This window comes from Aotus nancymaae, unplaced genomic scaffold (genome assembly GCF_030222135.1).
Source record: "Aotus nancymaae isolate 86718 unplaced genomic scaffold, 86718_ANA_hifiasm-v0.15.2.pri h1tg000008l, whole genome shotgun sequence".
Lineage (NCBI taxonomy): Eukaryota > Metazoa > Chordata > Mammalia > Primates > Aotidae > Aotus > Aotus nancymaae.
Window position 1 is genome coordinate 33,727,129 of NW_026988419.1, and position 25,543 is coordinate 33,752,671.

Sequence of the window (25,543 nt, forward strand, 5' to 3'; positions counted from 1 at the left end):
TTTAAACAAAAGGACAAACAGCAGGTCCTCAAATAACGTTTTGTTCATTGTCATTTAGTTAAAAAATGATGAGGAAAAAAAAACGGTTTTGTTATATTGGTTTGCTTCAAATCCCAGTTTCCAAGAACCTATTGACATGTTAAGTGACGACTTAACTGTATACAAACCCAAACTAGCAGTATGGAGAGAAATGGCTTCCTTTTAAAAAATCTGAAGTTTTAACAATGCTAATATTTATATAAAGCACATCCAAACAAACCTCTGTGGATGATCAACTTTAATACAATTATACATTCATGCTGTGGTGGTAACAACTTTCACATTTGTAGGACTACTTTTCTCAACTCATGACAAAGGCACAATCCAAAAGTATACATTAACATTACAGTAACAGTTTTAAACAAATGTGGACAAAGGACCGATCTGAAGTATTAAACAGAAAACATCTGAATATGGATCAACTTGAATATATTTTCATTCCAGAAAATATTTTTTCTTTTCAACATTGTCTCATTTTGCTATGATGGCAGTTTTAGGTGCCTGGTGAGTTACTCTTAATATCCATTCAACATGTAAAAATTATAATTAAGCATTCAAATACTGGATAGCCAAAGAACCCATATTTTTAAATATGTCTGATTTTAAAAAATTATTTAAATTATTTTTAAATGAATTCTGCTAAATGTCTTACTTTTCCATTTCAGTTAATCGTGAAAATAAATGCTTTTTCTTCCCCTCATGTAATTCAGTACCTCAGCTATTTTACTTTAGATGCATGTGAATTTAACCAAGGATTATTAAATAAATAGAAAAAAAAAAAGCCATCCTATCAGTGCTTAAAGGCAATGTAACATGTTAAATGTTAAAATCAGGCTGATTTATTTCCTTCATGGGAATTTTTGGTCTCAAAAGAAACAGCAGGTATTTAAAGAAACTGAAGCAACATACAACAACTTTGTCTTAAAACCATTTAGAGATGCTGTTCTCTGGTTTATAAAATTAAGTGTTAAAACACCAAAAAGCAATGTTATTTTTAAGCATTTGTTAAGTAAGAATCCTTTCTGATTAGTGTCTGAGTATTTGGAATGTATTTACAGAGTCACTAAAATATAATTCTGGGAAGAAACCAAGAAATTAATATTTTTATTCTATATGGCTTTATAAATCTAGGTCTTCTGGGTCACTAAGGTATTAAGCTTCAGTGTCTTTTTTTTTTTTTTTAGTCCTAAAGCAGCAGGTTACTTCCCTGCTTAGCCATTTTATGTCCTGCAAAAGCTAATTATTAATAAACAACAAACTGTTCACCTTTTATTGTAATCACCCAATTACAATGTCAGTGTTGGTTGACATTAATTAGATCTTGATTTCTCAAAGTGTATTTATCTAGGTCAAGAAAAACGGGCAGAAGGAAACTTCACCCAAATTATGTAGCAGTGTTAAGCAAATTCAGTTTTTGAGCCAAAATTAAATCATTTGTGTCTTCAAACTTTCCCTTGTAACTTTTCTTATAGCAATGTAATTTTGCATTTTGGCCAAAGAGAGCTATTTTCTTTTGGCAGACAAAATCATGCTTCTGGAGAAACACTGACTTAGATCTATGGAATCTGTTTCCTTTTTAATAGAGCTCTAACAAATAGAACATTATATATTTATTTTTTCCAAGTTGATCCCGAAAAGACTGATATAATGAAAAATTTGAAATTTGCTCTGTAGTACATTTCTATTCAATATACATAAATATGTTCAACTTAAAGCAATTTTCCAAAACAACTAAGTTTTGGCCAAGATTCAAGAAACTCCAGAATGTCTTATCCAAAATAATAAAAAACAGTCAATTAAAAATTAAACAATAGTGCTTAAGTGTAATTTTGTTTTGTTTTAGAGATGAAGTCTCACTATGTTGCCCAGGTTGGAGTGCAGTAGCTAGTCACAAACACAATCATGGTGAACCACAGCCTGGGCTCAAGCAATCCTCCTGCCTTAGCCTCCTGAGTAGCTGGAACTAAAGGCACGTACCACCACCTGGCTATGTTTTTTAAAACCACCTTTACACTATTGTACACTCTTGGACATTTGGAAACAAATATATGTTGATTCTCATGAGAAAAGTACTTGGTGGCACATGAAAGAATGAGTTTGCAAAACAAAAGAGGCAGGGTGCAGTTGTTCCAAAATGATAGAAAACGGCATCATACCTTTGCTTTTGTTAGAAGAGAAATGAAAATATTTCCACTCACGTTTTGAGTGCCAAAATAGCTAATTACTGTTAAAATGTCACCAAATTAGTTTAAAACATTACTCAGAAAATCAGCTATTTCCAACAATAACAATTTTAGTTACCTTTTATAAGAACTATGTTGTAACTTTCATTATATATATATATATTTTATATATGTTTTATTGCACTTTAGGGTAACTTTCATTTTTTAAGGGTCTTATATCTCCTCAGGATTATTACAAACCACCTTGTTAGATTTCAAATTAATTCTAACCCAATCCAAATTTTTACTGTTCACATTCACAAGCAAAAAATACTACTGCACATTACACTCATATTTTAGGAATGTGTGCTTCCCCCCATACCCCAAAACTGACAATGCAGCCATGAATTACATCCCATTATCTGAATTTATAACACTCAAAATGCTTATGTTCTTCCACTCAACAAGTTCATTAATATACCTGTAATCTCAAAATACTTCATGAACCCTGAAGTGATTCTCTATGGAAGGAGCTTCCTTTGTAAAATGAATTTGGCTAGTCACCTGCATACCAAAATCCCCAAGTATCTGAACAAATTTCTTGTGCTCCTTTCCAATCCAAGATCTCATTGGATCATGTACTTGGTAAGGTGTTACATGAGTGTGAACGATAATCCCTGTTTGTGCAAATTCTTTCAAAACTTCTGGATAAGTAACCCAAGTATTGCTTCCTCCAGAATGACCACCATCCAGCCAATACATTGTTCTTATGCTTTTGATAAAAGCATCTATGTTCTTGTCTTTCTTGGCTTCTTTCAATTCAAAAAGCAACTGATTCAAAACAACACAACCTTTACTGAATCCAATCAAAGTAAAAGATGCATCATTTAGTGAGGGTGGATAAAAACTCATGGTAGACCCATCAGATTTTTCACAGGTCCTCTCTTTTTCTCCCTGGCAACCATTCGTAGTATGAGAAGAACTGGATGTACAGTTAGATCCTGTGGAGTCCTTATTCCAAACATTCAAACTTTTCTTTGATAAACTATTATGACTTAAATTAAAAGCATTAACTAATAACATATAAAGGTGCTTAAAAGCTCCAAAGTCAGTATTGTGTTCTGGGGCACCAAACATGTTACTTTTTACAAAATTGTCATAGCAGCTGAATTTGTGCAAATGCATTCGGGAACATTTTATCACCCAAATATAACTATTGGGGAACCGGTGGGCTAAAATGGTGGCAACATTTTCTAGACTCCAGTTTTCCCATTGATAATTCTCAGGATGACGAGTCATAATTTCATGGTAATTCTGAAAGGTAAGAAAGATGAAATAAGTATTAAATACGTATTTACAGAAAATGATTTCCACAAAAGATTTTCCATTTTTATTGTGGAGAAAGGATACTACAATGACCTATGGTTAATGGCGTTAGAAATGAAAAGTATAAATCTGTCTTTACTTTCTAGTAATAAGATTTTGAACAAATCACTTCTTCAGTTTAAGCTCTGAAATCTATCAAGAGACAGGGAAATAAGAGATACCTACATGGAAAACAGTAAAAAGTTAAAAAAATTTTAAATCATTCTACTATAAAGACACATGCACACATATGTTCATTGCTGCCCTGTTTATAATAGCAAAGACCTGGAACCAACCCAAATGCCCATCAATGATAGACTGGACTAAGAAAGTGTGGCACATATACACCACGGAATACTAAGTAGCCATAAAAAACAAAGAGTTCGTGTCCTTTGTAAGGACTTGGATGAATCTGGAAACCATCATTCTCAGCAAACTGACACAAGAACAGAAAACCAAAGACCGCATGTTCTCACTCATAGGTGGATGTTGAACAATGAGAACACGTGGACTCAGGGAGAGGAGCAGCACACACTGGGGGCAGTTGGGGGGGTCTAGGGGAGGGACATTGGGGTGTGGGAAGGGTGGGGAGGGATAACGTGGGGAGAAATGACAGATATAGTATGCACCTATGCAACAACCCTGCATGACCTGCACATGTACCCCAGAACCTAAAGTAAAATGAAAAAAAAATGAGCTATAGAAAAAAAAGTTAAAAAATTTTAATTTAGAAAGATTAGAGATATGTTTAACAATTTTTTTTAGCATATACATATAATCAACTTTCCTAACACATTAACTGAAAATATAAATTTGGTTCACTAGACTTTTTGACCAACACAGAACCTTAAAATATTTCCCTAAGTTGCCATTCTATACCCTTCCCTCTTTGGATTCCTCTAGCAATCTGAACAGTATGTTCAATTTCAAATTTAGTATTATATACAAAGCTTCAATGAACATTACAGAAAACTCTTTGTACAAATCTGTGATTATATCCTTAAATTCCTAGATATGAAAAAACTAGGTCAAAGAATATTTGTAATTTAAGTCTGGATTTCTACTCTTGCTTATTCATATCCTTTGCCCCCCATCCCCCATATTTTGTGTGAGACAAGATCTGCTCTGTCATCCAGGCTAGAGTACAGTGGTGCAACTATGGCTCACTGCAGCCTTGACCTACTGGGCTCAAGCAATCCTCCCTTGTCAGCCTCCTGAGTATCTGGGACCACAGGTGCATATCATCACATGTGGTTAACTTTTTTATCTGAATTTTTAGCAATATGCACATTTTCTCTATTTAAAAATTAAAACTAGTAAATACAAAAATTCAGTCTATATACAAAGATATAGATAAGATAGAAAACTCATCCATATAACCACCAATTAGAAATAATCATTAAAATTCCGAGGTCTAGCAGTCCAGTTTTCTCTAGCATACACATTTACAAGTATGTATACAAGGGAGCATTCTTCTCCCCCAACAAGCAATAAGCTTATACATAGTTTTCACTTAAAAATATATTATAGGCATGGTTCCATATCAATATAGATTTGCATCATAATTTTTAGATATCTAAGGTTAATAACAATTTACACCTTCATTGGAAATATAAACGGGTGCTTATTTTCCCACATCTTTACCCATCCATAATGCTAATGGCTATTAGCATCATTTTTTAAAAATCCTTGCTACTATGATAAAATGATATCTTACTTTTGATTTAATTTGCATATTTTGATTCCCTATCAGGTTAAACATTGTTAACTGGCAGTTTTCATTTTTCTTTTGTTAATTTTCTGTTCATGTCCTACGATAATTTTCCCACTATGATGTTCAACTCCTTCCTAAGTTATATTTCACTAATATTAGTAGTTTATCATATATGTTAAAAGTATTAATTCCTGGAAGGCCATCATTTGACTTCTTATGGATTCTGCTATTGCTTTCTGCACAATTATTTTACAATTATATGATATATACAATTATGAAATCATAGGCACTTACATCTGAAAGGGCTCATCTATATCCTTTTTATAGTTAAGGAAGCTGAGGTCCTGGAAACTACACAGTTATTTATATATTTATTTAGTTAATGAGCCAAAATGAACCTAGGTTTTAGGACTCTCGGTTTAGTCTCTACCACATAGAAGGTGCTCTAAATCTAGAAATGTGATATTTTCCTTGATTAGCCCCGGGTTCCATGATTAGAGGAAGGAGAATGCTTATTCTAAGGAACTGTATGCACTAAAATGTAAAGATGGAGTCATTACTGTTGTGTCAAAGCCCAGATCTGAGAACAATGGAAACACACTTTCGTATTCTAAAAAGAGGCACCAGACACCCCTATAGGAGTTACTAAGAGGTAGCCCAAACTGGTTCTGCAACCCAGGCTATTATTACCCATGGCCAATTCACAGAAAAGGTTAAAGACTAAGGAAAGAGAGAGCTTTTTCTGAAGAGAGTTTTCATCCTAGTTGGGAATGCAATGCACTACTAACCCCGTAGGAGGTAAGGGGTGAAAGGCCATGCTTCTCATCTTCAGTGAGGGAGGTCACAGAAAATCTCTTGGAGAGTTTATTTAAGGAATGCTTACTACTCCACAGTTAGATGCTTGCTGATCTGCAAAAACTCAGAGATCCACTCCAAACTGCTAATGAAGTAAAGAACAAAGGATTTTTAGGAAAACTTGATATGTGTCTCTAAGAGTTTGGAGACAAATAATAGATTCAAGCTATGTGTTCTGCCCTTAAAGCAGAGAGAACTTCTGCTATGGCTTGAATGAGTCCATCAAAGTTCATGTATTGGAAACTTAATCCCTAAACCAACCATGATTAAAGGTGGGATCTTTAACAGGTGATTAGTCATAAGGGCTCTGCCCTCATGAATGGATTAATCGTTCTTGATAAAGGATGAATTTGCCCTCTGCTCTCCCTCCCTCTCCCACTCCCTAGTGCTCTCTTGCCCTTCTGCCTTCCACCATGAGATGACACGACAAAACAGCCCTCACCAGATGTAGGCCCCTCCCAACCACCAGAATCATGAACTAAATAAACTTATTTATTATAAATTACCCAGTTTCAAGTATTCTGTTATAGCAGCACAAAACGAACTATGACAATTTCCATCAAAAATAGGACACGAGCAGGAGTTCAAGGCTACAGTCTGCTATGATGGCACCATGGCACTCCAGCCTGGGCAACAGAACAACACCTCATCTCCAAGAAAAACCAAAAACACAGGGTGTAGGGACATCTTAGCTGTGCATAAAGTGCACAGCTAGAATGATCAGAACAGGGTCCAGCCTAAGAGAGCTGCCTGATAAAGCACAGGAAGTTCCAAGATACATGACCAAGACACATCACTTAGGGCATGATCATCTATAGATTCTAACCTTTAGGAAAGCAAAATTTTTAAAGAGTTAAAACTGGAAATGACACGTTTATGAACTGCTGCATGGATAAACAAATTATATATCCATACATAAAATACTATTCTGTATATAAAAGAAACAGACTACTGGCTGGGCACAGTGACTCACAGCTGTAATCCCAGCACTTTGGAAGGCCAAGGCAGGAGGATCACTTAACCCCAGGAGTTTGAGACCATCCTAGGCAACATAATGAGACCTTCATTTCTGCAAAAAACTTAAAACATTAGCCAGTTTTGATGGTGCATGCCTGTAGTCCCAGCTACTTGGGAGGCTAAGGTGCTTGAACCTAGGAGGTTGAGGCTGCATTGAGCTATGATCACACCACTGCATTTCAGCCTAGGTGACAGAGCGAGATCCTGTCTCAAAAAAAAAAAAAAGAAAAAAAAATACAGATACAGGTAACAATATGGATGAATTTCAAAAGTATTACATAGTGAAAGAGGTCACACACAAAAGACTACATACTATAGACAAATTAACAAAATTCTAGAAAAAGCAAAACCATAGTGAAAGAAAGCAGATTAGTGGTTGGGAAAAGAAAACTGACCATAAAGGAGCACAGAGGCACTTTTTAGGATAATAAAGATATTCTACAATATGATGATGGTGGTTACATAATTCTAACACTTGTCAAAATTCAAAAAAATTGTACTCTTACTTGAAGCGGCTGGGTGCAGTGGCTCACAACCGTAATCCCAGCACTTTGGGAGGCCCAGGCAGGCAGATCACTTGAGGTCAGGAGTTCGAGACCAGCCTGGTCAACATGGTGAAACCCATCTCTACTAAAAATACAAAAATTAGCCAGGCATGGTGGCGTACACCTGTAATCCCAGTTACTCAAGAGGTTGAGGCACAAGAATCACTTGAACACGGGAGGCAGAGGTTGCAGTGAGCCGAGACTGCACTACTGGACTCCAGTCCGGGCAAAAGAGCAAGACTCCATCTCAAAAAATAATAAATAAAATAAAATAAAGGGGATAAATACAATTCTATACTCTGAGGCTTTAAAAACATAACTCAAAATGGAAAGTAGTACCTACTTTGATCTTGATCATCCTTCAAAATCATTACAGCTGGATAAGAAAAACATAGATACCTAAAGAAATACAAATTACTATGGATATATGGTTTGCTTGTGTCCCCACCAAAATCTCATCTGAATTGTAGTTCCCATAATCCCCAAGTGTTGTGGGAGGGAACCAATGGGAGGTAACTGAATCATGGGGGTCATTACCCTCATGCTGTTCTGGTGACAGTGAGTTCTGACAAGATGGTTTTATAAGGGGCTCATCCCCCTCTTTGCTCTCATTCTTCTCTTTCCTGCCACCATGTGAAGAAGGGCACGTTTGCTTCCCCTTCTGCCATGACTGTAAGTTTTCTGAGGCCTCCTCAGCCCTGTGGAACTGTGAGCCAATTAAACCTCTTTCCTTTATAAACTACTTAGTCCTGGGTATGTCTTTATTAGCAGCATGAGAATGGACTAATACAGTAAATTGGTACTGAAGAGAGTGGGGTGCTGCTATAAGGACACCTGAAAATGTAGAATTTGGAAATGGGTAACAAGCAGAGGCTGGAACAGTTTGGAGGGCTTAGAAGAAGACAGGAAAATGTGGGAAAGGTTGGAACTTCCTAGAGACTTGTTGAATGGCTTTGACCAAAATTCTGACAGTGATATGGACAATGAAGTCTAGGCTGAAGTGGTCTCAGATGGAGATAATAAACTTCTTAGAACTGCAGCAAAGGTCGCTCTTGTTAATGGTTTAGCAAAGAGACTGCCGGCATTTTGCCCCTGCCCTAGAGATCTGTGGAACTTTGACCTTGAGAGACATGGTTTGGAATTGGAACTTATGTTTAAAAGGGACACAGCATATAAAAGTTTGGAAAATTTGTAGCCCGATTATGCCACAGGGAAAAAAAAAAAACATTTTCTGAGGAAAAATTCAAGCAGGCTACAGAAATTTGCATAAGTAACAAAGAGCCCCCAAGTTCATTGCCAAGACAATGGGAAAAATGTCTCCAGGACACCCTCTCTCATCACAGGCCCAGTGGCCTAAGAGGAAAAAATTGTTTGGTGGGCTGGGCTCAGGCCCTTGCTGCTTTGTGCAGTCTTGAAACTTGGTGCCGTGTCCCAGCTGTGACCAACATATAAAGGGGCCAACATATAGCTCAGGCTGTTGCTTCAGAGAATGCAAGCCCCAAGCCTTGGTGGCTTACATGTGACGTTGGCCCTGCAGGTGCATGAAAGTCAGGAATTGAGGTTGGGGAACCTCTGCCTAGATTTCAGAGGATATATAAAAATGTCTGGATGTCCAGGCAGAAGTTTGCTGCTAGGGCAGTATGGAAAAGAAATGTGGGGCTCTCATTTCCCCACTGGGGCATTACCTAGTGAAGTTGTGAGAAGACGGCCACTGTCATCCAGACCCCAGAATGGTAGATAAACCAACAGCTTGACCATGTGCCTGGAAAAGCCACACTCAACACTAGCCATGAAGGCAGCCTGGAGAGGGGCTATACCCTGAAAAGCCACAGGCGGGGAACTGCCCAAAGCCATGGGAGCCCACCTCTTGCATCAGCGTGACCTGGATATGAGACATGGAGTTAAAGGAGATCATTTTGGAACTTTAAGGTTTCATGGCTGTCCTATTGGATTTTGGACTTGCATGGGACCTGTAGCCCCTTTGTTTTGGTCCATGTCTCCCATTTGGAATGGGTGTATTTACCCAATACCTGTTCCCCATTGTATCTAGGAAGTAACTAACTTGCTTTTGATTTTACAGGCTCATAGGTGGAAGGGACTTGCCTTGTCTTAGATGAAACTCTGGACTTGGACTTTTGAGTTAATGCTGGAATGAGTTAAGACTCTGGGGGACTGTTGGAAGGGCATGATTATGATTTGAAATGTAAGGACATGAGATCTGGGAGGTGCCAGGGGTGGAATGATATGATTTGGCTGTGTCCCCATCCAAATCTCATCTTGAATTGTAGTTCCCATAATCCCCATGTGTTGTGGAAGGGACCCAGTGGGAGGTAACTGAATCATGGGTGAGGTTACCCTCATGCTGTTCTCATGGTACTGAGTGAGTTCTCATGAGATCTGATGGTTTTATAAGAGGCTTCCCCCATCTTCACTCTCATTCTTTTCCTTCCTGCTGCCATGTGAAGAAGGACGCATTTACTTCCCCTTCTGCCATAATTTTAAGTTTCCTGAGGCCTCCCAGCCCTGTGAAACTGAGTCAATTAAACCTCTTTCCTTTATAAATTACTCAGCCTCAGGTATGTCTTCATTAGCAGCTGAGAATGGACTAATATATATGGCCTTAGCTTTCTTGTAATTCAAATAATAAAGGACAAGTATAGAATTTTTTAAAAGGATATACAACAAAAGATGACTGCAAAAGGAACATCAAGAAGTTAATGGGAATTAAAAGGACTTAAAATTATATGAATAACCAGTTCTAATTAAAACCAAACAATGAAACAGTATCAAGATAGGCGAAGCTTCAGGCTAGGCACTGTAGCTCATGCTTATAATCCCAGCACTTTGGGAGGCTGAGGTAGGAGGATCACCGAGGTCAGGAGTTTGAGACCAGCCTAGCCAACATGGTGAAACTCCGTCTCTACTAAAAGCACACACACAAAAAATTAGCTGGGTGTGGTGGTGTGCGCCTGTAGTCCCAGCTACTCAGGAGGGTGAGGCAGGAGAATTGCTTGAGCCCAGGAGGCAGAGGCTGCAGTGAGCTAAGAACACATCCCCGCACTCCAGCCTGGGCAATAGAGCAAGACTCCATCTCAAGAAAAAAAAACAAAAGATAGGCAAAGCTTCTAATGCTATCTTACAGAATTCTATTTAGCCCTAATCAGTTCAATATTTATTCAAATTAAGAATAAAGCTATAACAAGAATGCTTGGCCAGGTGTGGTGGCTCATACTTGTAATCCCAACACTTTGGAAGACTGAGGTGGGAGGATCACTTGAGCACAGGAGTGGGCAATATAGTGAGACCCCCATCTCTGTAAAAAATAACAATAAGAGAAAATAAAAGGATCAACACAATAAAAAGATGGGCTATATTTAACAGCAAAAATTTCAAAAGGATAAATATTAGGCTCAAAAGAATCAAGTACGGAAATAAAGATGAGGAAATCAGTTTAACAGCATTTTATATAATAGCCAACACATTTCAAGCACTTCATGCATTGTTCAAAGAAACTCACAAATACTGATTTATACAAGTCATCTAATGCACACCTACTACATGCCACTCTCAAGCATCACGGTTTATATCAGTGAAAAGACATGAGCTTGTATTTTAGTGGCAGACGGCAAACAAAACGAAAAGTAACTAGTACAGTAAATGCAACAGGTAAAAATAAAGAAGAAAAGTTGACAGGAAGCCTATGTATACTGTGATGATTAATCAGGATGGTCAGAAAAGGCCTGAGAGAGGCAGAGTCTTGTGCAGACATGGAAGAGGCGAGGTAATAAATCTACAGATATCTACAGGAAGACTCTTCTAGGCAGTATGCACAAAGCTTTTTAGGTATAGTGTGCCTGACATGTTTGAGCAACACCAAGAAAGCCAAAGAGGCTGGATTAGAGGAAACAGAAACAGGAGACCAAGTCAGATAGGTAACAGGTTGGGGAAAGAGAGAGAGAATGAAAAGCCATGCAAGACAGGACATTAACAGGAAGGACTCTGGCTCTTACTCTGAGTGACATGGGAAGCAACTGCAGAGTTTTGAGCACACATGGAATGATTTGACTTACGTTTCTAAATGGTTATTCTGATTACTTTAGATAGACTGAGAAGGTAAAGCCACTAGATTGATGATATAAGAGGTATGAAAGAGATTTCTAATGGATGACTTCAAGATTTCTATCTTGAGCAACTAAGAAGGTAAAGTTTCCATTAACAACATGAGAAGACTGCATAGGAGTAAAGATTCAGAGATTTTAGGTTTAGGATATCTATTAAATATCCAAAAGGAAATAATCATGCATATTAATTTGTCAGCCTAAAGTTTGAGGAGTGTATGTAGGCTAGATACATAAATGTTGAGAGTTGTCAGGGTACAAGTAGTGAGCAAAGCCTTGAGTGAAAGGAGTGAACACAGACAGAGGAAATGTGGAAGAACAGACCACTAGGATACACAATAATTTTTAAAGTCACCAGAGAGATGAGAAGGGACCAGAACTCATTGAGTATTCACATATTTAATTTCCATTGACACCTTATAAACTATTATTCCTATTTTATAGTTGAGGTAGCTGAAACAGATTTAACAATTGTCCAGGGATAAGTTCTAAATCAGCAGGGTTCAAACACAGGCAATCTGGCTTCAAAACAAAAAAACAAAACAAAACAAAAAAAAGCCTCAAACTGTAAGACTTTTTATTATATCCTGGCTTGTACACTTTAAAAATACTTTAGGAGGTGCTCAATAAATGTTAATTATCATTATCATCATTTTAGGAATGTATGCAATAATTGTTCCGCAAAATTATAGTCATAGTCAGAAATGTCACATACTATTTTCCCAGTCTGAGCCACAAGGGCACCAAGTGAGTAAACGACGTTTTTTCTCTTAAATCTAAATACTACTTTTTTTTCCCCCGTTTTTATTAGCAGTCAACTAAACCAGTCAATTATTTTGAGGGTAAAAGAAAATACTATATATATATATGTATGTATGTGTGTGTGTGTGTGTGTGTGTGTATATCTTAATCATTATTTGACTCAGAGCATAAAGTTTCTAAGTATGTCATCTTAAAGCATCAATTTTGAAAACAAACTGATGCAGTTTCATAGTATAAGAAATCGATCTAGGCCAGGTGCGGTGGCTCACGCCTGTAATCCCAACACTTTGGGAGGCCAAGGCGGCAGATCACTTGAGGTCAGGAGTTTGAGACCAGCCTGGCCAACATGGTGAAACCCCCGCCTCTATTAAAAGTACAAAAATTAGCCTGTTGTGGTGGTGCACATCTGAAATCCCAGCTACTCAGGAGGCTGAGGCATGAGAATCGCTTGAGCCTGGGAGGCGGAGGTTGTAGTGAGTCGAGACTGTGCCACTGCAATCCAGTCTGGGCAAGAGAGCAAGGCTCCGTCTCAAAAACAAAAAACAAAAAACACAGAAACACATTTAGCTACATTCTAGCTTTACCTGTCTAGAACTTTCTATGATGATGGATACGTTCTATGATAATGCCATATATCTGTGCTGTCCAATACAGCACACACAAGCCATCTGTAGCTACTGAGCACTTGAAATGCAGCTAATATGACTGGGTAACTAGATTTTTAATTTTATTTAATTTTAATTAATTCAGATAGCTACATATGGCTAATAGCTACCACATTAAATAATATAACTTTAGATTAAGACCCAGTTTTCAGGGCAACAGAACCACAGATATTTGCCTGCAGCTACAAAATAAACCTAAAATGCAAAAGCAAAAGTACAAAATGAGGTGTGCGTCGAAACAGACATGCTTAACAATTATTGTCCCTTTTCTCCCACCAGTCCCCACTCTTTTTTAGGGTTACTGGGTTGATTGGTTGTTTTTTAATTACTGCCACCGTTTTCTAAACACTACGTGCTAAGTTAATTTAAAAGCCATCTCTCTGTTCCCTGCCCAACACACACACACAGGATCCTCTGACAAACCAAATTACAGAATGAATATACAAGACGCGTCTCATTTTCTGTCTCAAATTCCACCTCCTGGAAGCCTGGACTGACAGGTGGCTCTTTCGAGATCGTAGCCCTCCTCGGACACCTTCCCCATGGGGCTCTAAGGACATGGGGCGCCAGGGGCATGGAAGGCGCGGTTTTGGATTTCGTGGAGTAGCGGTAAAGTCACCCTCATAAGTGAATGTGTGGGTGTGTTCAGATGAGGAAAGGAACCCGGCAGCAGCCACAAGAGAAGAATCTAGTGACCGCGCACGACACAACACGACAGGAGGGAACAGACACCCAGGCAGGCCCCAAGTTACCTGCACATCCCCAGGGAAATAGAGGACGTGATGCTGGGGCGACGGCTGTGGCTCCTCCTTCGCAGGGTCCCCGGGGAGGTCCTGCAGCTCCAGCCCCTCCCCGGCCGTCGCCAACAGGAGCAACTCGTTGCTGCGCTGAGGATCGGCTCCGGGCACAGTGGACAGCTGCAGGCACTGCCGGCGGTGCACCTCGGACGAGAGGGAGCATCGCGCGCCGCTGCTGCCGACCTGGTTCATGGTTCTGGCCTGAGAGCAGCACCAGGCGTTTCCGATTCCGAGCTGCCGCAGCAGAAGCAATAGCGGCGGCGACCGCAGGAGCCTGAACCCCAACATGGGTCGCCGCCGCGAGAGCGGTTCGGAGGTGGAGGGTGGCGGGAGGGGGTTCCTAAGGGAGGGACTTCAGCAGGCGGCCCAACTGTCGGCGGCCGCAGCCCCGCCGGGAGCCGGCGCTGGGGCGACGACGTCAGAGGCCGACGTCCGCGCGCAGCGTGCGTAAGGAAAGGAAGGGAGGGGTGTGCGCGAAATCGGTTTTGGGTTCCCGTAGGGAACGGTGGGCGTGCCTTGAGAAAGGACGTTTGTGATTGGTGGGTTCTGCCGTGACCGGGAAGTTCGAACGGAAGTCTGAGGAAGAGCCGGCGAAGTGCCAAGACTTGAAGATCCTAGTACTACCAGCTGGAGCTAGCGGCAGTTGCAGCGCATGCGCAGCAGCCCGGGTGGCCGCAGGTCGCCGTTCAATAATCTGTAACGTATAGATTTCTGCGTATACCAAGCTCCCTGTTTCTGTAGGTTCACTTGCGATTTATCTGGTCTTTCAGGATTTAAAAGGGAGACAGTCCCAAAGATGTGAGTAATTCTGTCCGTGAGAAGTCTTCTACATGCCCTGGAGGAAGGGAATCTCCTCAAACCTTGAGTTTCATAAGTAGAATTATTATACATACACGAACATCGCTATGTTCATGAGGAATTTGTGGTTATTTATGAAGCTAATTCACCTCTGCTTGGTAGCGTTCTCGCAAAAGGCACATGGGCACATGGTCGAGAACAGGAAAAAACGGGGAGAAGCACTACGCATTACTTGGTGTTTTCCAACTGATGAGATTTGCTATTTGGAGGTTTTCAAAAACTAATTTAAACAGTGTAGGAAAGTCATATTTGTCCAGCAACTGTCTGTGTCCAGTTGAGTAGGAATAAGATTTGACGAAATGTATGCTCACGCCTGTAATCCCAGCGCTGTGGGATGCCGAGGCGGAGGATAACTTGAGTCCAGCAGTTTGAAACCAGCATGGGTAACATAGGGAGGCCTTGTCTCTACTATATATTTTTTTGTTTTTAATTAGTCTAGCATGGTGGTGCGTGCCTGTAGTCCAAGCTACTGGGAAGGCTGAGGTGGGAGATTGGATCGCTTGAGCCCAGTTGTTGTATGCTGAGATGAGTTGTGATCCCACCACTGCATTCCAGCCTGGGCAACAGAAGCAGACCCTGTCTCAAAAAATAAACTAAAAACAAACAAACAAAACAGGAAAATGTGTGCATGCGAGGATGAGATACAAGTACTTGCGAGACAAAGCACTGTAAAGAACCTTTGGGAGAGAATATTAATGAGAATTACAAAAACTACAGCCAATATTTATTGAGGGTTTACTATCGGCCAGAAATCTAACTAAGCACTTTGTATATAATTGTTCTGAGTGCATATATGTGTATTTAAGCACACATACTGTTTCATTTGGTCTACATATGCAAATATTAACAAATGGCTTGGAGAAGGAACATAAATGAGCAAGTTTTGTGTGTGTGTGTGTATATATATATACATACAGTGACATATATATACATATATATACACACATATATATATACATACAGTGACAGTATGCTAACCTACTGTGGTCTAAATTATTGCATTCCATCTGACATCAAAATATTGTTATCAACCAAAAATTATTCAATTAATTACTAAGGAGACCTGCTTTCTAAAATAACTGGTTAAAAACAAGTAGAGATTAATTATACAATAATGAGTATATAATGACATTTAGGCAACCAGACTTCACTCTGTTTTGCCAATTGCATACATGTTACTTACCATTGTTAAATACAGGATTGCTGAAATGTAATCTCAAAGTCCAAACATGTACATGAATTGCAAATGCAGCTTTTGATTTGTGGTCTTGTTTTTAGCTTGAATTTTTAATGAAATCTACTTTTTTTTTTTTTTTGAGACAAGGTCTCACTTTGTCACCCGGGCCAGAGTACAGTGGCACAATCTTGGCTTACTACAATCTCCACCTCCTGGGTTCAAGCAATTGTCCTGCCTCAGCCTCCTGTAGCTGAGATCACAGGTGTGTGCCACCATGTCCAGCTAATATCTGTATTTTTTTAGTAGAGATGGGGTTTCTCCATGTTGACCAGGCTGGTCTCGGACTCCTGATCTCAGATGATCCACCCGCGTTGGCCTCCCAAAGTGCTGGGATTGCAGGCAGGAGCCACTGCCCCCAGCCTTAATGAAATCTATTTTATTGAAGGGGATGGAGAATGTGTTTTAGAAGAAAATTGTAGCAAATATTAAATACTACAAAGTTGTCTCGGTATCTCTAAGATATTTAAGGTCTTTGAGAAATACAAGTAAAAATTTAAAGGGTAGAGTACAGAAACAGACTAAAGTAAGCACAAATGTTTCCCTACAGTCAAGAGATTTGTACAGCCTTATAGGAGACACTTCCAGAGAAAGTAACCACTCTCAATTTATTAGCTGAGGTATGTATGTCATTTATGGTAAGTCACTGATGCTGCAATTCCTTCTCACAGGTCCCCTTGATATTACTATAGTATTTTCTGTCTCCATCCCTCTGTCTTCTGCTAGGTGACTGATTTTGTAAATCACTACTTTTCTAACAATCACTGGCACAGTAGGCCGAGCATTCTCCCTTTTTATTCTCTCTCAGAGCTGGTTTTCCATCCCACAATGAGATCTTACATATAAAAGTTACCCTAATCTGTTATGTGAGTTTTCTCTTCTCTAACTGATAGGATTCTGCACAGGGATTTTATTAATGCTTAATAGTGTCCAAAAAGCTATAGCTCACCTCTGGACTCTAGAGAGTTCTCAAGGGATCCTGCTGAGCTCTCAGACCTTTTTAATGCTATTCAATACAATAGAAAAGTTGCAAAATTGGAAGGAATCTGAGAAAGGCTAATTTACATTGGAAAGGACAGCATTAAAAAGCAACAACTCCAATATCTACAGGGGCCAGGTCTGTATTATAAACAGTAAAATTGGCTATAAGTAAACAATACAGAGTGTAAACACTGGCAAACTACAGAGACATGTCATATTTGAAGAAGGCAGTCACTATTCACTACTATGCAGTTGTAAAATGAAGACAGCATTTTCCCAAATCTTTAATTTTTTAAGAGCTTTCTCAACACAAATCAAATACAGATTTTTATGTTTCATTTGCCAACTTGTAAATGTTGACAACTAATTAAATTTGCTTGTAAAACACTATTCAATTAAATGCATGTATTTGGCCTATGAGCCACAAATGTACAACTTCTCTACTAGTAGAGGTGAAATGAATGGATATAGGAAGGCAGGAGATGGGGGGAAAAAAGACAAAACAAAAAGACTGGGTGTGGTGGCTCACTCCTGTAATCCCAGCACTCTGGGAAGCCGAGGCAGGTGGATCACTTGAGGTCAGGAGTTCAAGACCAGCCTGACCAAGATGGTGAAGCCCTGTCTCTACTAAAAACACAAAAATTAGCCGGGCATGGTGGTGGGTGCCTGTAATCCCAGCGACTCCAGAGACAAGAGAATCGCTTGAATACCGAGTGGCGGAGGTTGCAGTGAGTGGAGATCAGGCCACTGCACTCCATCCTGGGCAACACAGTAAGACTCTGTCTTAAAAAAAAAACAAAAGACGGGCCGGGCGCGGTGACTCACGCCTGTAATCCCAGCACTTTGGGAGGCCGAGGCGGGTGGATCACGAGGTCAAGAGATCGAGACCATCCTGGTCAACATGGTGAAACCCCGTCTCTACTAAAAATACAAAAAATTAGCTGGGTATGGTGGCGCGTGCCTGTAGTCCCAGCTACTCGGGAGGCTGAGGCAGGAGAATTGCCTGAACCCAGGAGGCGGAGGTTGCGGTGAGCTGAGATCGCGCCACTGCACTCCAGCCTGGGTAAAAAGGGCGAAACTCCATCTCAAAAAAAAAAAAAAAAAAAAAGACAAAAGCCCTTAATTGTGGCTTTCTGTGAGCGATTGAGAGGGAAAAGAATGGGGAAAAGATTTTTTTTTTTTTTTTTGAGATGGAGTCTTTTTGACTCTGTAGCCCAGGCTGGAGTGCAGTGGCATGATCTTGGCTCACTGCAACCTCAGCCTCCTGGGTCCTGGTTCAAGCAATTCTCCTACCTCAGCCTCCTAAGTAGCTGGGATTACTGGCGCGAGCCACCAGTGCCCAGCTAATTTTGTATTTTTTAGTAGATACGGGGTTTCACCATGTTGGCCAGTCTGGTCTTGAATTCCTGACCTCATGATCCGCCTGCCTCAGCCACCCAAACTGCTGGGATTACAGGCCTGAGCCACCACGCCCGGCCGGGGAAAAGATTTTAAGAAGTTCTGTGAGATTTTAATTGGATCCCATTTGATGTTCTTTAAGAGTTTTAAAAAAAAGTTTTAAAAAATTATTCTTGGTTTTGAACAGGTTTTTTTTTGTGTGTTTTAATAAGCTTCTGTGCCAAAACTGGGCCTTGAGAGGAACAGGCTTCACGTGAAGTATGCCACTATAGCATATAATTTTGCTCCCAAAATGCTTGATAAAATAAAAATTAGAGAATAGAACCATTTGGGGATTTGAAAGCTTATTCTTTGGCTAGTTTCACTAGCTAAGTGACACCATGTACACTGTTCCTGTGGTATGTAATTTACTAAACATATGCTTCCTCAAAATGCAAATCACTACATGTCAAGACCTTATAGATTATCTTTAGCACTCAATGAATCCTCAAATGCAATAACTAGCTAAGAGTACTTGAATGTATTGTACTTTACCCACTGTTAAAGGGTTGAAAAAAATGAATCAATTCAAAATATAACAAATTCTTAACAAAATACTAACAAACTGATATGGTTTGGCTCTGTGTCCTCACCTAAATCTCATCTTAAATTATAATCCCCGTGTGTCAAGGGAGGGACCTGTAATCCCCACATCTTGAGGGAAGGAGATGATTGGATCATGGGGGCTGTTTCCCTCATGGTGTACTTGTGATAGGGAGTGAGTTCTCACGAGAGCTGATAGTTTTATAAGTGTTTGACAGTTCCTCCTTCACACACTTCTCTCACTTCTGCTGCCCTGTGAAGCAGGTGCCTGCTTCCCCTTCCCCGATGATTGTAAGTTTCCTGAGCCCTCTCCAGCCATGCAGAACTACGAGTTAATTAAACCTCTTTCCTTTATAAATTACCCAGTCTCGGGTATTTCTTTATAGCAGCATGAGAATGGACTAATACACAAGTCAAAACCAGCAACATATGAAAAGAATTATACATCATAAAAATGTGGGATTTATCCCAGGAATGCAAAGCTGGTTTTTAATCTCTGAACATCTATTAACATTATATACCATATCAATAGAATAAAAAATAAAAATGACATAATCATCCTAATAGGCACAGAAAAAACATTTGACAAAATCTAACACTCTTTTATGATTAAAAACACTCAACAAACTAGGAGTTTAAGGGAACTTCAACCTAATAAAGGGCATTATGAAAAACCCACAACTAACATACTTAATGATAAATGACTGTTTTTCCCCTAAGAATAGGAACAAGATAAAGATGTTTACTCTTGCTACTTCTAATCAATATCATCCTGGAAGTTCTAGCTAAGGCAGTTAGGTAAGAAAAAGAAATAAAAGCTATGTAGATTGGGAAGGAAGGATTAAAGCCATGCAGATGACAGGATCTTGAATATAGAAAATCCTAAGGAATCCACTAAAAAATTGTTATAAATAATGAACAAGTTCAGCAGGATACAAAATACAACAGTCATATTTCTATATGAGAGCAATAAAAATATAACAATTCCATTTACATTAACTTGAAAAGATAGGAATAAATTTAAAGAAATGCAAAAGTTATATAGTGAAAGCTACAAAACATTGTTCAAAGAAATTTAAAAAGACCTCCCATATTTAAATAGGAGGAAATTGAAAGATCTCCCATATTCATGGATCAGAAGACTTACTATTAAGATGGAAATTCTCTCCAAATTGATCTACAGATTCAGTGCCATTTGTATCACAATTCCAGCTGCTTCTTTTGCAAAAATGTTTAAGCTGATCCTATGATGTATATGGAAATGCAAGGGACCCAGAATAGCCAAAACAATCTTAAAAAAAAATGAGCAAAGTTGGAGGGCTCATATTTCCCCATTTCAATAATTACTACAAAGCTACAATAATCAAGACAGTGTGTGTGGGTATGAGGATAGGCATGTAAAACAGTAAAATAGTATTGAGAGTCTAGAAATAAACCTTAAATTTATGGTCAAATTATTTTCAACAAAGGTGCCAAGATAATGGGAAAAAAAGTCTTTTAACAAGTGGTACAGGGTCAACTGGATGGACAAATGCAAAAAAATGAAGTTAGACCCCTTCCTTCAAGCATTCAAAACACAAAAGGGCGTGTAGATCTAAATATATGAGCTAAAACTATAAAATTATCAGGAGAAAAAAATAGGAGTAAATCTTCATAATTTAGCTTAGCCCAGGTCTTCTCATATATGGTACCAAAAATCAAAACAAACAAACACAAAAAGACAAATTGGACTTTATCTAATTAGAAAAATTTAGTGCTTCAAAAGACAGCAATAGAAAATGAAAAGACAGCCCACAGAATGAGAGAAAATATTTGGAAATAATGTGCTGTTTGTTAGTCCATTTTGTTTTGCTCTAAAGGAATACCAGAGATTGGGTAATTTATAAACAAAGGAGGAGGTTTATTTGGCTCACAGTTATGTAGGCTATACAAGAAGCATGGCACCAGCATCTGCTTCTGGTGAGGCCTCAGGAACATTTTACTCATGGCAGAAGAGAAAGGGCGCTGGCATGTCACATGGCAAGAGAGAAGGGAGGAGGTGCTAGGCTCTAACAACCAAATCTTATGTGAGCCTATAACCACTCATTACCATAGGGAGGGCACTACACAATTGCCTAGAGATTTGCCCCCATGACCCAAACACCTTCCATTAGGTTTTGCCTCCAGCATTAGGGATCACATTTCAACATGAGATTTGGAGGGGACAGACATCCAAACTATACCATTGGTTAAAGGATTTATATCCAAAATATAAAAACCATTCTTACTACTCAGAAATAAAAAGATAACCCAATTTTTTAAATGAGTAAAGGATCTGCATAGACATTTCACAGAAGATATACAAATAAACCATAAGCACATGAGAAAATGCTCACCATCATTAGCCACTAGGGAAATGCAAATCAAAACCATAAGAGATACCATGTTATATCCACCAGGATGGTCATAGTAAAAAGACAGATAATAAAAAATATCAACAAAAAGTTGGGCACTCATGCATTGCTCTTAAGAATGGTGTAGTTGCTTTAGAAAACAGTTGATAGTTTCTCAAAATGTTAAATGTAGATTTACCATGTGACCCAGCTATTCTACTCTTTGGTATATATTCAACAGAAATGAAAACATATAACCACACAGCAACTTGTTCACAAATGTTCATAGCAGTACTACTTATAATAGCCAAAAAGTAAAAACAACACAAATGTGTATTAACTGATAAATGAATAAAAAATGTAGTACATTCATATAATATATTGATATTATTGAATAATAAAATAATAATAATAACAAAAAGGAATTCGTCTAGGCATGGTGGCTCGTGCCTGTAATAGCAGCACTTTGGGAGGCTGAGGTGGGAGGATTGCTTGAGCCAGAAGTTCAAGATCAGCCTAGGCAACATAGTGAGACACTGCTTCTTTTTTTTTTTTTTTAAGTAATTAAATGCTGATCCAAGCTACAACATGGATGAACTATGGAAACACACTAAGTGAAGGAAGCTAGTTACAAAAGACCACAAATTGTATGAGTCCATTCATATGAGTGCTCTAAAAATTGAGTATCTATCTGTAGATTCAGAAGTTAGATTAATGATTACATAGGGCTGGAGAAGAAGAGGAACTAATTAAAACCTGGTCACTAAGTCCACTGAAGGGGAGAACAAGTAACTTCTACCTTTTGAAGAGGTTCTATCTCTTGAAGGGAGGAATATCAAAACTCTTGTCAATATATTTTAAAACAACCATATCCAAGCTCACTCTAGACCCATCAGAATTCAGAGAACTTTGAACTTAAGCACAAGGTGAATAAAAAGAAATAAGGTAGACTTAGCTAAGACTAGATTATTGTCAAGTCCAACAGAGCTTAAAGGTTAAAAGAAAATGATAGTATGAAACTAAACCTTATCTTGAAAAACTTGGGGAGCTACTGAAGAATTTTAAATAGGGAAATTCATTATCAGATCTGCACTTTAGAACGATCACTGTTACAGCAGTATGGAGAAGAAATTAAAGGAGACAGAAATGCAGTCAAGGAAAGCCAGTTGGATAGCTACTTCAGTACCCCATATATGTCTGTTATCTATTGTCACAATAATGCTGTAGATATAACAAGCCAATCTAAAATTCAGTGACATAAAACAATAATATTTATTATTGCTCATGAACATGTTGGTCAGCTGGGCAGTTTTGCTGATCTAGGCTAGTGTCAACTGATCTTGGCTAATCCCTGTATTCAGATGACAGAATGGCTAGGGGCTGGCTTGTTTATGATAGCTTCACTTGCATATCTGGTGACTAGCTATTATCTAAGGCAACAGAGGTGACTAGGCTATGTATCATTTACCATCCAGAAGAGTAGTCTGGGCTTATTTTTATGATGGTAGTGCCTAGGAGAATGAGCAAAAGTGAAGCCAAGACTTAGAACTTGCATGTTATCCAGCTGCTGCATTCTATTAACAGAGCAAGAAATAAGCCTAGCTCAATTCAAGGAGTGAAGAAATAGATTCCACCTCTTAATGGGAGAAACTGCAAAGTCACATTGCATAGGACATAGATATAGAAACGGTTGAAGAATTGTAGCCATTTTTGTAATCTACCAGAGTCCATTCTCTGGCCACAAATACTTACATCCCTCCTCATGATCCCTCCTCCTACCCCAAAATATGGTATCTTGGCATTTGAGAAAACAGCAGAAGCAGGAAGTTCACTCTCATCTTCCCCTCACTTTTCTTTCCGGGAGCAGGCCATAAAACATAAATTTCCCGACCTTCCTCCAAAGTAGATCACATTACTCTCATGTCAGAGATTCCTTTCCTATATTCAGAGGAAAGGAACATCCTTATCCTAAAGGCACAGGGTCACAGAGAAGAATCTGAACAAACAAGCCTTGCTAAGCTCCCCCTAGTTTATTACCATGAGATCACACCACTTTTGTCCATATTTCTCAACTTTCCACATCTTTATCAAACATAGCATAAAGATATACAAATTTCCCTATTTGTAGTTGTACATTTCTGAAAGCTCCTGTGTCATGTTAAGCTTATATTAAAGAAATTTTTATGCTTTTCTCCTATTAATCTTTCTTTTGTTATAGGGGCTTCAGTCATGAATCTGGTGATTAACGAGAAAATAATTCTCTTTTCCCATACACTTACATACAAATACATTCACTCCTACTCCAGGATACCCTAATTTTCATCCAATCATGGTTTCATACTTCAGAATTTCATGTTCTATGTTGGGTACCAATGTGGCAGGACTCCCTGATAGGCAAATCTATAAAGTGAAAAAAGTTATCTGTCCCTCACACATCCAATATTTAGTGATCAAATAAGGAGTGGAAAATCACATAAATACTGCCATTCAAAAAGAGCAAAGTTAGCACACTTCAGTCCTTGGTTCTGAGCAATTCTGAAATTCCTCTAGACACATGTTATCAGATCCCTCTATTCTTGGGAAAGCGAATATTCCTCGATTGGAGCCCAGCTTAACTTTCTAGGAGTGGCTCTGTATTCCATTGTATCCTGTGAGTTTTGGCTCTCGATTCTGAGCAATATACTATGAGATATATTTTCTTCTCCATCATCCTTTGAATACATCTTAAGTAGCTCATGTGGCAGCTGACTAACGTTCTTAACCTGCTTTCTGCCAATGGTAAGTTAGGGATCCAAAGGTCTTTTTGCATGTTCGAATACTCTCAGTCCTTTTAAAGGCGTTCTAATAGCATTTTTACCTATAAAATTTACTTAAAAATTATGTTTCCTATGTATTTGATTGTAGTCTATGCCGTGCTCCAAAACTCACAACTCATAATTGTGTTTTTGGTTTTGGAGAGTTTCTTTGAGACAGAGTCTCACTTTTTTGCCAATGCTGGAGTGCAGTGGCACAATCATGGCTTACTGCAGCTTTGACCTCTGAGGCTCAAGCAGTCTTCCCACCTCAGCCTCCCAGATAGCTGGGACCTCAGGCATGTACCATGCTCAGCTAATTTTTTAATTTTTTTGTAGAGACAGAGTCTTCCTGTGTTGCCTGGGCTGGTCTCAAACTCCTGGGCTCAAGCGACCCTCCCACCTTGGCCTCCCAATGTGTTGGGATTACAGGTGCGAGCCACTGCACCCAGCATCCATAATTGTTTTTAAAATATGCCTCTCACTAGACATGGTGATGTGTGCCTATGGTCCTAGCTGCTCTGGATGCTGAGGCAGGAGGATCACTTGAGTTGAAGAGTTCTGGGCTGTAATGCACTATGCTAATTTGGGGTCCACACTAACTTCAGCATCAATATGGTAACCTCCCAGGAGCAGAGGACCACCAGGTTGCCTAAGGAGGGGTAAACCAACCTAGGTCAGAAACAGAGCAGGTCCCAACTCTAGTGCTGATCAGTAATGGGACTGCACCTGTGAATAGCTACTGCACTCCAGTTTGGGCAACATAGTGAGATTCCATCTCTTAAACAAATAATAATAATAAAGCATGCCTCTGTATATAGAGATTTTTACTTTGGGAAAAGTTTTCTGTAAGACCATGACGTTAAAATTCCAAAACCCCTCTGCCCTGCTGATAAGATCTAATAGTTATTACTTTAGTTCTTTCAAAGACCTGTATGAAGGATCTATATTTATACACTTAATCCTATCTTTGGCTACCAGGCTATATTTTAGTTGGAGAGACTGGAGATAGAAAGTTTTATTTTCCAACATAAAAAGTCCTGGACCCTCTATATATCCTTTAAATTTTGTTTGGCAACTGACCATTTTTAATTCTTGTCTCTTTCTTTCTGTATCTTTTCATACACAATTAGGAGCTGATACCATCAGCATTCTTACTGAAGAACTCCTTAGTGAAATAGAGAAGTTATAAATGCTTTTGAGAAGATAGAATAAATAGGCATTTCTATATTCCTCCAGAGAAGTACAAGTAAAAACCCTGGACATTATTTATAAAACAGAAAAAGT

General features: G+C 38.9%; 1 protein-coding gene across 1 annotated transcript; it reads right to left on the reverse strand.

The window, feature by feature from the left end:
• Nucleotides 1-260: 260 nt before the first annotated feature.
• On the reverse strand, nt 261-14,348 carry CUNH2orf69 (chromosome unknown C2orf69 homolog). Its single transcript, XM_012473248.2, has 2 exons — nt 13,995-14,348; nt 261-3,515 (listed from the first exon to the last, which is right to left on the reverse strand). The coding sequence occupies exons 1-2, from the start codon at nt 14,325-14,327 to the stop codon at nt 2,691-2,693; spliced, it is 1,158 nt and encodes a 385-aa protein (XP_012328671.2). The 5' UTR covers nt 14,328-14,348; the 3' UTR covers nt 261-2,690.
• Nucleotides 14,349-25,543: the final 11,195 nt, after the last annotated feature.

Excerpts from the sequence above, each read along its gene's own strand:
- CUNH2orf69 (XM_012473248.2), bottom strand. The coding sequence starts at position 14,327 with ATGTTGGGGTTCAGGCTCCTGCGGTCGCCGCCGCTATTGCTTCTGCTG. Across the intron at positions 3,516-13,994 it reads ATTTCCCTGGGGATGTGCAG|AATTACCATGAAATTATGAC; the intron begins GTAACTTGGGGC and ends CTTACCTTTCAG.